Below are 13192 nucleotides of genomic sequence, written 5' to 3' on the forward strand. Positions count from 1 at the left end.
GTCCCCGGGGCAGGGGATAAGAAACGGGGCAGACACCCCGCTACAGCAGCCGGTGGAGCTCCTCGAAGTTGAGCAGGTTGTTGGCTGTCTCGGACCAGGCGGCGTGGGTCGCCCCGTCCATCTCGGAGGCGAGGCTGTTGGTGCTGTCCAGAGCGTGGTTTGTGCCCCCGATGACTGCATGGCACTCGGGGCACTTACTCCTCTCCATTGCCCCCCCACAGTCCCCAATCACATAAATATGCCCATTTTTGCACTTGAACCAGTGGCCACGGGGACAACCAATAGCACTGACAATCTGCACTCGCTCAGCTTCCGAGATCCCTAGCCCTGACACAGGCAACGCAGTGCAGATTCTTTCCAGGTCAGCCTTCACCACAGCCTCATCCTGCTCTGTGAATTTCTTTGTCCCTTCCAGGATGTCACGTGCGCGGGCAATGGCTGCTGCAAGCGCGGGGGTGATCATCCCCCTCCCACCTTTGCACCTTGCCAAGAGGCTCAGCAAATAGGTCAGTCTCTGGGTCTCAGACTGCAGGTCAGAGAGCTCCTGACCGGTAAAACTGATGCGGGGCTTATCCAGCCACTCCTGGACTTCATCCAGCCGCTTTCTCAGCCCTTTCCTCTCCCTCTCGTCAATTTTGCTCATAGAATTGGTTAGGTCTGCTACACGTTCATAGAAGTTAAGCTGGTTCTCAATTAGTCCAATACTCTTTGTGGAGAGATCAGGTGCTTTTAGTTTATCTTCTAGCATGAGGTACTTAAGGGGTAGATTCCTCTGCAGAACAGCATTCCCTGTCAGTGCTGCCTGCAGTTTTTGTCTGCTAGACTCAATTTCCTGTGCTGAGCCTTGGATTTTCTCTTTCACCTTTTCTATCTCATCTAGCCGCCTTTTCACAGTGGTACCGTATCTCAAACTCTTTCTGATAGGTGTCTGACAGATAGGGCATACTTTCAGCTTGATGACATCATCATCTTCATCCATATAATGGTCAAGGCCTTGGGATTCAAAAACATGGCCACAATCTTCAAGCTCTACAAATCGAGCATCTGGGTCTTCCTCAAAGCCAAAAAATATCTGGGTGAGTTCCTCACGGTCACAGACAAGGCACTTCTTTGGGCAGGGCTCTCCACACAATCCACTACAAGGATGACCACAGCACAGTAGCTTAGCACATGGTACATTGCAGCGAGGCCTATTGCATGGCTCAGAGCAAAGACTGGTACACTGGTAGTGCTGGCACCGCCACTCACATGGCTCGGTACATGGAAAACATCTCTCTCCACATTTCTTTTTACACCTACTGTGGATACAGTGGTTCTGACATTCCAGCTGACAGGGAGGGCATTCTGTGGTACAAGGCTGCTGACACTTGTGGCCGCAGACCAAGAAGCGCTTGCACGGGCTGTTGCATGCCTTATGAAATCTTCCTTCAAAGCAGGTATGACAGGAACCCGAGCATCCATGACCACACTCCAGTGTAACAGAACACTTAGTCTTACATTCCACAGGCTTGTCATGTTTCATCTCCTCAGTGATCCAGCATTTAACTTGCTGGTTGTGGCCACACTTCAGTGTGACTGAAAACAATTGTTGCATGTGTGCCCACAGTTCAACTCCTTCTGGCAAGGTTCTTGGCAAAGAAACTCACTGTCTGGAATAGAGCATGGCACCATCTGCAGGTGGCCACACTTAGAAATCGTTTTCTCTACTTTCACCATGCATGGCCCACAGGGCTCATAACATGACCGTGGACAGCGGTGCCCATCTGCACAAAGCACCTTTTGACAGGGCTTCAAACACTGATACTCTTTGTGCTGTGAGTCATATGGGTGACATGCCCTTGTGCAAACATGTCCGCAACTCAACCTAGATTCACAGGGACGACTACAGCCTCCTTCGGGGACTTTGCTGAAGTCTGCTGCTGTAGATACCAGTGTCTTGGTTTCAGGGTGGTTTTGACAGCAAAGCACCAATGAGCAGCCAATGTGACCTTTCTCCCGAAGGGTGTGAATGATCTTGCTCCAGAGAGGAACCTTGCCAAGCATTCTCATATTTCCAATGCAGTACAGCCCTTTCTTAGCTCTGGATAATGCTACGCATATCCGATTAGGGATCTGCAAGAACCCAGTTCTCTCCTCTTTGTTGCTCCGCACGAGTGACAGCAGAATAATATCATTCTCCTCCCCCTGGTACTTATCTACCACATGAACCTTTACACCTGCAAAGGTCTTGGCTGGCATGAGCTTACGCAGACAGAAAAGCTGTCCAGTATAAGTAGTGAGAATGGTGATCTGAGAAGGTAGATAATCCTGACACAAGAAGTATTTGCACAGTTCCACTACAAACTGGGCCTCATGTGGGTTCTGGTGGCTTTTTCCTTCCTGGATCTCTTGCTCAGGAAAGTCATGTTCCACAAAGAAGAGGTTAGATAAGACCCCCTGAAACAAGAGAAGAGAGCGTTAGAAACAGAATTTTAGCTTCTGTTACTGCAGCCTGTTTCCATGTCCCCAATTATCCACTGACAGGGGGACTCTGAAGGGGAGGGCTACAGTATGCAGTTACTGCATACTTAGGCAATTTACTCTTAGATTTCCATAGCATATTAATCAGATAGGAATTTAAGCTTATTAATCACATTTCAGCTAATCAGTGACATTTCAATATCCTAATATGAAATCATTTCCTGTGGATGATTTTATTCCCTATCTTTTCAGAGTTGTTTCTACTGTACCTTTTCAGGTTGTAGAAAAGAGAAGATTAAGTGCTAGTAACATTTCTCAAAGCATTGTAGTTTCATTTCACATTCATGAACAACGTCTTGTTTTGGCCACGTGGGAAGAAGACAGTAAGTTACCAGGGCACAGGGCTTAGCACTTGCCTAAAAATACCTAGCAAAACCCATGGCTTCTCTGTTACTGCGGTAAAAACATAAAGCAGCAAAGAGGATTGCTTTTCCACCAGGAAAACCAGGCACACTAAGGACTCTGGTACTCACTTACCAGCTCCAGGGGTATAGTCTGCTCACCTGTTCAAAAAATTCCATTTGCCTGGAATTAGGCAAAAAAGAAAGATCCCTGCTATTAACTGCAATTCTTCTACCCATAAGAAATTCTTGGGCTGTGTGCCAAAACCCAGAGACTGCTTTTATCAGGAAGAAGCAGCTTTTCTAGATCAAACACAGACCGCTGGATTTCCAAGGTGTCCATACTGGTAGTGTCCACTGCTGTACAATTTAATTCAGTTATCGCCTATGTTGGTTATTGTACTAGAAGGGAAGATTCGCTTGTGATGCCTTCTGGTGTCTCAAGTTTGGTTTAAGGCCAAATGGAACCATAAGGTTCTCCAGAATATCTTTTCAACGAAGAAACGGGGTAAAATTTTGTGGTTTCCTTAGTTGCTGTGTGTTTTGGGTGGTGTTTTTGTCGGCAGGTTTTTTGTTTGGTTGGACTTTGGGGTTTTCTTGCTGTTTTTTATTTAACTAAAGCATCTTCTACAAAACACTTGATTTGGGTTTCAAGATACCAAAAGAGGACCTGCCACTTTCCCAGATAGCTTATTCTAGTAATTAGATCATCTTCAGTACTAATTTTCTCTTGTCTGGCTTCAGCATTCTGCTATAGTTTTCAGTATGCTTTACTCATCCAGTTAAAGAGCTTATAACTAGTTAGTACTGTCTTTTCACAAAGAGATTTACATAGGCTAAGCCACTGTAATCCTCTTTCTGAAACTACCTCCAATTCTTTCTCCCAGGGTAGTCACTTGCGCTTCAGAGATCCGAAGTCTAGCTCTGATATAGCTTAGCAGTGTAACCTGGGCTCAGACTTCTGGGGAAATAGGTAAGATGTGACAGAGAGCTGCAAGCAAGTCCACAGAACAGGGCTATGCAAGTTAAGACGTGAAATTACAGAGATATGACTTAATAGTTCAAAGACACAAGAAAAGCACCAACACTGAGAGATACGAAATCCTAATTAGGGTGGGGAACTACAAATCAGAAAACAGGGAGCTGGCGTTAAGACGGAAACTCTGTAACATTGATGAAGCAGTAGAGGCTGACACTTCTGACCAATACATGCCTGACTCTAGCAAAGACTCTGTAAGTGTCTTATGGTGTGGCAAGCATACTGATGCTTATAACTTATTAAATTCTAGCTGTTTATTGTGTGTGTTAGCCAATAAGTGTTTGCTTTATACCTTTCCACTGAACAGGTCTTGTTTGCAGACATTGTGTACTGGTAAAATGCTCAAACAGAGAGCACAAGGAAGGAGGGTTCCAGTAATCAAGTCACCTTTCTTATGCTGGAGTTTCCCATATTATGCTTTAAGTCTCTCATTTAAGATATCTTCCCAGCTTTCACTCTCCTACAATTCTTTCAGTCCCTCTTCCATTTTTCACTGTTTTTTTAAAGTCATCAGTACTAGATTAATTTCCAGCATCCACCATCACTAATGCCAGAAGAACTACAAATTACTTGCCTAATTCTATATCATGTATTTCCTTGATTCAGATATAAATTTCAGTAACTGAACTTGATTTAAGAACTTGAAATCCTTGAACATTATATTTTACAGAAACTCATTTTAGCCATTAACAGGGGACAAAAGCAACTGCTTGGATTGCTGAAAACTCACTTTTATGTTCTCGTACTTCAGGACAGAGGGATGGTTCTCCAGCTCCTGGTATATATGAGGACTGAGAAGCTGGGCAATTTCAGGACGCATGCGGTGCTGAAACACAAAGCAGCTTTATCAGTCTTGAGGAAGGAGCGCCGTATTTGCCTATCAATATTCTGTTGTTCCACTGTACGGACTGTGGCTGAATACGAGACAAGGATGACTTTCCAGTAAGAGTCAAGAAGCGGGCACCTCCCGATCCCCACATTCCCCCCACCCCATCACTGCCACCACCAGCAATTACAGGGGGAGCAGCAGCAGAGTATCTTCAAGAAAATCATTTGGCAAGGTTATCATAATAAGAATGCTGGTTTCAGCGCAAATTTAAGAACGCTGTTCTAGATAACGAAAGCCAGCACCTCACCCTAACCACTACATGAGCTCTTCTAGGTAGTTTTAATACAGGACTGCTGGAAGTAGAATTAACTTCTCCAGGCACAAAGATAGATGACTGTAGCAATTTATCAGGAAGCAGCCTGAGAATACTTGTGCTGTCAGTCTCCAGCGTTCTGGAAGTTTCAGACGCCACAATAATCCATGTTCATTGCACCAAAACATATGGGAACCACAGTGCTGCAGGCAACATCACCGAATAATCGGAAATATATTGGAACGCTGTTTGTGGCAGTTTGACAGCTCTTACCATTCTTCTTGAAAATTAAATAGCACATTCTTTTCTTTTAGGCTGCTCAGAGTAGAAACGTAAACTTAAGCGTACTACAGACTTAAAACCACCTAAATGCAAATGCAATGAAGTTTTTTCTAGCTCTTCCTCACTTGGTATTTCAGACGGACAAAGGGGAAATCCACTTTCACCAGCCGTTCAAAGAGAGAGACTTCCAGATTGAAGTTCTTGGCCAGATCATATACATTTGCACTAGGCTGCAGCTGAAAGAGAAGGGATAGGATGTTCACGTTTTAGCACTTTTCCTATGTATTAGTCAGATTTATTCACTCATCTCTTCTTCTGTCACTGGTTCCCCACAGAAAGGCCCAGAGACTGGATTCTCGCAGAAATACTAAATATTGAAGTTAGATACAGTCACAGATGACATAGACACAAGCACATGTAAAATTGCATCAGCTAAACTAAAAGACAAGTCCCACGGGAGCCCTACTCCAGAACTACAGGAGATAGGACCTGTGGTATCTGTGGAAGCTGGGAAGCAGTAAAGTCTTGGCAACCTTTCACATGTGGTGTTTGGTTAAAAGGTTCTAGTTCATCTGCACAACAGTTAGAGGCATTAGTCATGGATGTTACCTGCTGATGATCTCCAATAAGGATAAGATGCTGGCAAGCTTTACTCAGAGTAGTAATGGTGTGAGCCTCAAGCACCTCTGCTGCCTCTTCTACAATGACAATTCGTGCCTCTACTTTTTGCAAGATCTGACGGTATTTGGCAGCACCTGAGTAAGAAGAGATGATAAACCTTAGTAAAATATAATTACATGCAGGCAATACGACAAGAGTTTCAGAGAGGGGAGTAGGCTGCGTCCCAAAAAAGACTGGGGTTCCTCCCAAGATTCCCCATTTCAAGACTCAGACTTTCTGAACTTTAAAACAGCACCATACCAACGATGGCTTCTATAGGAAGTGTTATTAAGGAAGGCAAGTGGGGATTAGATGCCTTGGCCCTTTCCCAATGCTTTCTTCAGACATAAGATACCTACTCCATACATTGATCAACACATATAAATAAACCTAAAATTGTCTATCCAAAGGGTCATATTACAATGACCTTTACACTGTCATTACCAGAAGGTGATGTGCGGATAGCAGTGCAGATATTAGCTATGCTTTACCCAGGCACAAAAAGTGAAGCATTTCTATTAGAAGAACGTTGCTCAAGATGGAGGGAGTGCAAGAGTGCACAGACTGCTCATGCAGTTAATTGACAACTTGCACAATAGGCACATTTGCAAAGGCAGTCAGATTAAGAAGGCTGCAGACTAATTCAGAGCCTGACCCAGGCTGTCAAGCAGCACATGATACTAATCCTTTGGCAACAAGGTCCTTTAACCATTACTGGATGCAGTGCAATACTGGTTTGCTTCCCAACTACTGTGCACCTGTAGTTGTCATCCCCACGATTTGGGCCTCCTTGAGAATGCAGAGATCTTCCTGCAGCCTCAGTTCTGTCAGTCTTTCTGCTGCTGCCTGATACTGCTGTTCATGTTGCAGAATCCTTCGTCGAATAAACCCCTGATAGGTCTGCAGCCAAAGCCTGAGAAGAAAGCGCCATTATCACACACAGCCAGGGGAATAGAATAGCGATTCAGAAATTCTGGGTGGATTCAGTTCAAAACTCCCTCAGTGTCTTTTGGGAAAGAGACTACTAGCATCTGTACTTAGTCCCGAACACACACAGTGGAGAAGACGGCACTGCCCATGCATACAGGGAAGGTAAGAACAAGCATGTTCAAATAAGGAGCTGAACAGATATGGGCAGAAACACCATGCCTTGAAAGAAAGTTTGCAACTGGAACAGTCCTAGGAAACATTTTCCTGACAGACCCTACAAAACAGCTTTGTCACCTGTAAAGCCTCCAGCGGGAGCTCAGGTCAAGTTGCCACAGATCCTGAATAGCCTTGGCCTCTAACTCTGTCATTGCACTCAGCTTACGAAGCTCAACCTTCATCTTCTGTTTCATTTTCTTCCTCTGGGCAGCAGTTATCTGCAGAAAAAAAGCTCCCCAATAAGCAGTTACCGCACAAAGATTCTTCTGTATTAGCATCCCCGTATTATTCTTTACACAGTCAAGCAGAGCCAGAACATGCTAGTGCATGCAGTTACCTCCCACTGCATAGCCTTCTGTTGTGGTTGGGCTGTTCCTTCTTCCCAGTCCTCCAGCTTCATAGCCAACAGCACACTGGCTAGGTCATGGACAGCTCTGTGCTCTTCCTCCTTCCTTCCCTGAGGCTTTGCTGCCTCTTCATCCTCAATTACTCTGTCAGCTTGAATCAGGTCAGCCTCCTCTGGGATCTCCAAAAGCTCCTCTTCTGCTTCACCTTCCCACTCCTCCTCTCTCTCCTGCTGACCACCTGCAAGAGTCACTAGTCACATGCAGTAAGCCACAGCCACTCTAGCAGAATCACAGTGCAGCAGTCAGATCACTACGTGGAAATTGTTAATCTTCTTTCCACTATGTTACAGTATCATGCATCTTTCAGTGTCTGCTAAGTAGCAGTGTCTTTTCTGGCACATGTGCACTGATTAGGCAAACACCTGTAGAGGATGAGTAGGGGATTTTGTCTGGTTTTGTCTGGGAGTGGGTGGGGGTGGTGGGGTTTGGATTTTTTTTTTTTACCTGGATTCTCAGTCCCTATATTCTCTGCAGCATTCTGTGTGAAGACAGTTACACCAAGACCCAGCCACTCCAGAATCATTGAGTGTTGTGAAGCACTGTAGTAAAACTCCTCATCACCCTAATACAAGGAAAGTCAAATCAGTCAGGTCTATTGCACTTCAGAGTCTTAGGGTAATGCCAAAGCAGCACCTTGCAGCAGCAAGCAACTAGGACAAGTCCCCCAAGAGACCTCCAGAGCTAGAAAGTCTGAGCAGCCTCAGATCTTTAGAAAAAACATTCCTCCTCCCCTTCAGTTTAAGAGGCTTTAATTTGGGCACTCATATTTATGCTGATAAAGATCACTTACAATCTTTGCAATTTAAAGGAGCTAAATTTAAAGCCTCTGCCTGCCCCACCTGGTCTAGACTGCTGTCACTTGGCACAGCTTGCTATTCACTCCCTCGCTTTCCTAGTAGCCAAGTGATGCTAAAAAGAAGCGTGCTTGGGGAACATCAGACTCATTAGCAGAAGGGTAGTAAGCATACATTGGGACTGCTTGACTCCAAAGAAAGGGACCTCTCTTACCAGACCATTCATCAGACTGTCCCAGTGCTGAGGCGCAATGCATGCTTCCAAGTAGCGTTCATGCAGAACTCCGTATGTCGTGCACTCTAAGTGCTTTGCTCCTTCATGGAGCTCCTGCTCAGCCTGTTTCATCTCACTGGTTATCTACTCATAACAAAAAGAAGGGAGGCATCATCATCCTCAGAGAGACAGTTCAGAAACAACGGGACAAGAAACTGATAAAGTGACCAAGGACAGAAGAAGTAAGCATCTGACTTCAGTAAGATAAGGTGAAGGAGCAGGTGTGGAGGAAGTTTAGTTAGCTCCTCCAATGCACAGGCAACCCAGTCCCATCAAATCCAGTGAAGTCTGCACTTACATTCACATAGGCTCTGCGGAGATGCATTGGCAAGTTGTATCGGAATTCACTCTTCTTTCTCAGCTCCCTCAGGGTGAATTGCTTCAGGACCTCACTGCTACTTCTTCCCCCAACACGTACCATCCCATGTTTTTGGAACGTGTATATTCCTGGGAATGAAAGAGAAATGTTAATATTAAAGAGGCAAGCTCTGTTTTCCGCAGTAGGACAAGGGGTAGGGAGAACACGCTCTGTCTGCAAATGCGACACTGGATTGGTCCGAGTGAGGTTTTCTTACCACGTACCAATGGGGCTAGAGTCACTAGAAAAAGCCAAAAGGGCAGGTCATTGTGCCAGAAGATGGGTAGAGTAAGAGTTATACTGTAATTTCTGCCTGACCCTCCATCATACTTGTCAGGTGCTCTTACCTTCTAAGAACTGATCCAGTGCATGGTTAGTGTAGCAGACTATAAGGATGGGAGACTTCTGGACGGTGCTTTGCCACACGTGCTTATTAGCCAAGAGAGCCTGAACAATCTTCAAACCCACGTACGTCTTCCCTGCAAAACAAGCTCAGAATCAGAAAAGGCTAATCCACCCTCTATGGAGCACCTTGAAACACAGGAATCATCAAAACCGGGTACAAGACTTCCTTCTAGGCTGCACATGCGACCTGTGCCACAAGAGCTGACCCTAGAGGTAACTAGTTTACAAAATGTAAGCAGAGTAGGATGACACTGTCTTTCTGGCCTGTAGTTGAGCAAGGCCATGCTCTGCAGGAATGTTGTCTTTTGGCTAATACACTGAACCTGGACCCAGGGTTTCCCCTGCCACTGCCTCCCCCAGCTCACTCTGAAACTGCCTTCATACATGACATTTGGCCCCAGATGAAACATCCACATACTACCAGAATACAAGGAGTGGTGCTTGTTGAGTTCAGGTACCATTTAAAACAATTACAGTTAATCTTGTAATGCTTTATTCACACAAGATCACGGCTGAACATTCCCAACGTTCTAACATGCTGTGAAGACAAATAAGACTGTTGCACAGCAAGAGGTACCACGTTATTGAAGATGGTTGAAATTTGTTTCACCCCAACAAGCAAAGCGAACAGTGCAGTTGGTGTCTACTTGCAACTATGCCAGCAACGTGTAAGATCATATATGGGTATTTGAGGATATTTTAACCTTCTCCCACAGCTCATGATAACTGGGGCTACTCAGGCATCAATTAGGTACGGGCCTAAAGCTCTAGACACAGTACAGCTGGCTTTCTCTGAAGTTAGTCTCCGTAAACGGCGCAATCAAGGAGAACTTAAATGATAGAGACTTAAAGTAAATGTTTCTTACCAGTCCCAGGAGGTCCTTGGATAATGGCCAGCTCCTTGGTGAGTGCAAGACTCAGTGCCTGCATCTGAGACTCATCTAATCTCAAGGTTTCCATTGAAGGCCACTGCTTGGGATCTAAAACATTAACACTTTGCATTCTCAAGCCATCAGGGTACATCTCTTCATCTGACAGGGGATCTTCCATTAAGGGTGCAAAGTTGTAGGTAGTATCCATTGTCAGGTATGCTGGCTTCTTCACCTGTGCATCACATTCCACAATGTACTTCTGGAATGGGATATCTTCTTCCCGGAGTTCCTGTAACCCTTCTAACACATGCCGGTAGGCCTCAAAGTAGGCAGTTGTCTCTACCATGAGGAAGGAGTCTGAGGGCTGAACCTCTGCCAGCAGTGCCTGGCTCTGTGCATTAAAGCATAGCTGCACAATCCCATGAGCAAGATCTGCATTATCACGATTAGAAACAGTGGCAAAAAGGCATGTTTCAAAGTGATCTTTGGACATGCAGATCAGGGATCCATATAGCAACCGCTTGGAATTCTGCCATCGTACAAACTTCAATGGTTTCACGTCAAATTGGACCTTGTAAACAATACCAGTTGGGGAACAGAGAGGGGTAATAATCCGTGTGTCAAAGTAGATCCTGATATCATCAAATCTTTTTTTTCTCAAACCTTTGTCCTCAAAGCTCTGCAAAAGCTCTGAGATACCCTCCCTTAAAGGCCTTACAAAGTCTTCTCTCAGAAGCCGGAAATGAGTGTCAAGATAAATGCTGGTGCTCTCATATGTTCCAGAAACAATATTGGGACGTAGAAAGGGTTTCTCATCATGGTGTACCTCATTATATGTCGGATAAATGGTCATTGTACGATAGGTTTCTTCCTGACCATCAGTCTGAGGCTGCAGAAGAGTATAGTTATCAGCCCGCAGCGTGCCTTCACGTCTCTTCTCCTGCAGATGCTGCACGAGCATCTGGACTTTATTTAGATTCTTCTCTGTTTCTTCTGCGATGTCCACACCAGAAGCTCTCAGGGCATTTATGGATGCTGGCAAGACTGTCAAGAGAATGGAGATTTTCTGCACAGAGCTGGCTGGGAAAATACTAATCAGGTCCTGAAGAAGTGAAATGATGTTGCTAATATGCACAGGGTACTGATGACGTACAGCAGGGACTGCTTCTGTTATCATGTCAGACACATACTGTGGCAGACAGATCTTGAGAAAGTTGGACTCCTTCACCACTCCAAGAAGCTGTTGGACACTCTGTCTATCCATTCGGGAACTGCATGCTTTTCGAAGCACCTGGCAAACAAGCTGAAGGAAATTGGGTTTCATAGCTGTTTGGGAAAGAAGCTCTTTCAAACCCGAACTGGAAGCAAGCGTGATGACAACTTCTGAAGGGTCCTTCTGGAGGAGACTTTCTAGGAATTTATAGCCAATCCTTTTGACTTGCTGAGGCTGCTCACTGAGCTGAGCACCACCTGGGGTAGGGTTCTGGTAGAAACGAGGATTCTCCCGAGGTTGCATCCTCCTTCCCCTGCCTTCATTTTCCTGCCCGTTCCGTAGCCCTCTAGCTCCTTCCTGGGCTTGTCCACCTTGATACCTCCTTCGTCTACCCCCATTTTCTTGCTCATGCCAGGGTCCTCTGGGCATCTCATGTGTTTGTCCACCTTGATACCTCCTTCCTCTACTCTCATTTTCTTGCTCATTCCAGGGTCCTCTGGCCCTCTCATGTGCTTGTCCACCTTGATGCCTCATTCCCCTTTGCTCATTCTCCCGTTCATTCCAGTGTCCTGTGGCTCCACTGTTGGCCTGTCCACCTTGGTTTCTTGGTTTATTCTTGCTTGATTGAGGAACCCTCCAAATCCAACCACCAAATCTCTCTTCTCTTTGCCCAGGTAGAAGAGTATAATCACTGGCTTGGGGGCTTTCCCCTAACTGAGCTGCCTGGCCTGGCTCATTATTTGTTCTGTTTCTGCCTCTTCTTATAAAGCCAGTATCCCAAAGATCTGCATGGCCTTGAAAACAAAACAAAACCACTCCTTAATTATAAATCAACCACATTATTAACCTGCCTCCCAACGGGCAGCATTTGGGCCTGACAGTCATCATATTTTGGACATTTGGCATCAAGTTAGAGAACTACAGTTATATTTGCACTCAGACTTTCAAATTGGTATTTCCTTTGTACCCCTTTTTCTAACTGCTAAAGAGTGCCATGCCTAGAATTCACTACAATTCACACGGCTGTTAAGCCATGAAGACACTAAAAACCTAAACCCTTTTCCACAGAACAGAAAGCAGAATTAAGAAGAGACAGAGATGACGTTTCCTGCACAGGACAGGATTTCCTTGGGAGTTAGCAATCATTGAAATAATGACAAAGGCGGTGGCAGCTGACTATGACTGCACATAGTACAGTTAAAACACAGACCTTTTGGACAGTCTGGCCTCTCAGAAAAGCAGGAAGCATAGACCATATAGCCTTTGTCATGCTCTCAGCAGAATACTTAGGGAAGTGCTGAAAACTAGCAGAAACAGTCAGCAAAGAGATTGCTGCAGTGCATCACCACTTCACGGCCCCAACCAGACTCTGGGGACAAATAAGGAAATGCTGGAATTTAGGCCTGAGAGGAAATTTTACTACAGACAGGCAGGGAAGGAGTGGCTCCCCCCTGTACCAGCACCACCCCCTAGGACTTCCACAGCCCTCTGCCCTGCATTTGCCAGTCAGCCCTCACCTCTCCCTCCAGCTCGGGGCTGCCGGCCGCAAGGCTTCTGCCCAGCACCCTCCATCGCTCGGCCCGGTGACTTCTCTGCGGGGCGTCGCAGCTCTCCAGGGCGAGGGCACTGTTCAGCCCTGGGGCTGCACCGCTCCTGCACCCAGAGACAGGCGTCGCTGTGCTCAGCGCTACTGCGCTCTCCGCACGGCCCGGGAGCCACCGGATCCGCCCCGCCACCGA

The 13192-nt window shown here is 45.8% G+C and overlaps 1 protein-coding gene across 1 annotated transcript; it reads right to left on the reverse strand.

The window, feature by feature from the left end:
• Window positions 1-6: 6 nt before the first annotated feature.
• Window positions 7-13162, reverse strand: ZNFX1 (zinc finger NFX1-type containing 1). The gene is given in 14 exon segments (XM_009640656.2): window positions 7-1590; window positions 1593-2436; window positions 4631-4726; window positions 5450-5560; window positions 5934-6079; window positions 6743-6897; window positions 7209-7348; window positions 7468-7715; window positions 7982-8099; window positions 8546-8689; window positions 8904-9052; window positions 9311-9442; window positions 10235-12247; window positions 12971-13162. Coding segments are annotated over 14 exon segments (5901 nt in total). The 5' UTR covers window positions 13026-13162; the 3' UTR covers window positions 7-40.
• Between the last annotated feature and the right edge of the window lie 30 nt (window positions 13163-13192).

This window comes from Egretta garzetta, unplaced genomic scaffold (assembly GCF_000687185.1).
Source record: "Egretta garzetta isolate BGI_Z169 unplaced genomic scaffold, ASM68718v1 scaffold356, whole genome shotgun sequence".
Taxonomy (NCBI): Eukaryota; Metazoa; Chordata; class Aves; order Pelecaniformes; family Ardeidae; genus Egretta; species Egretta garzetta.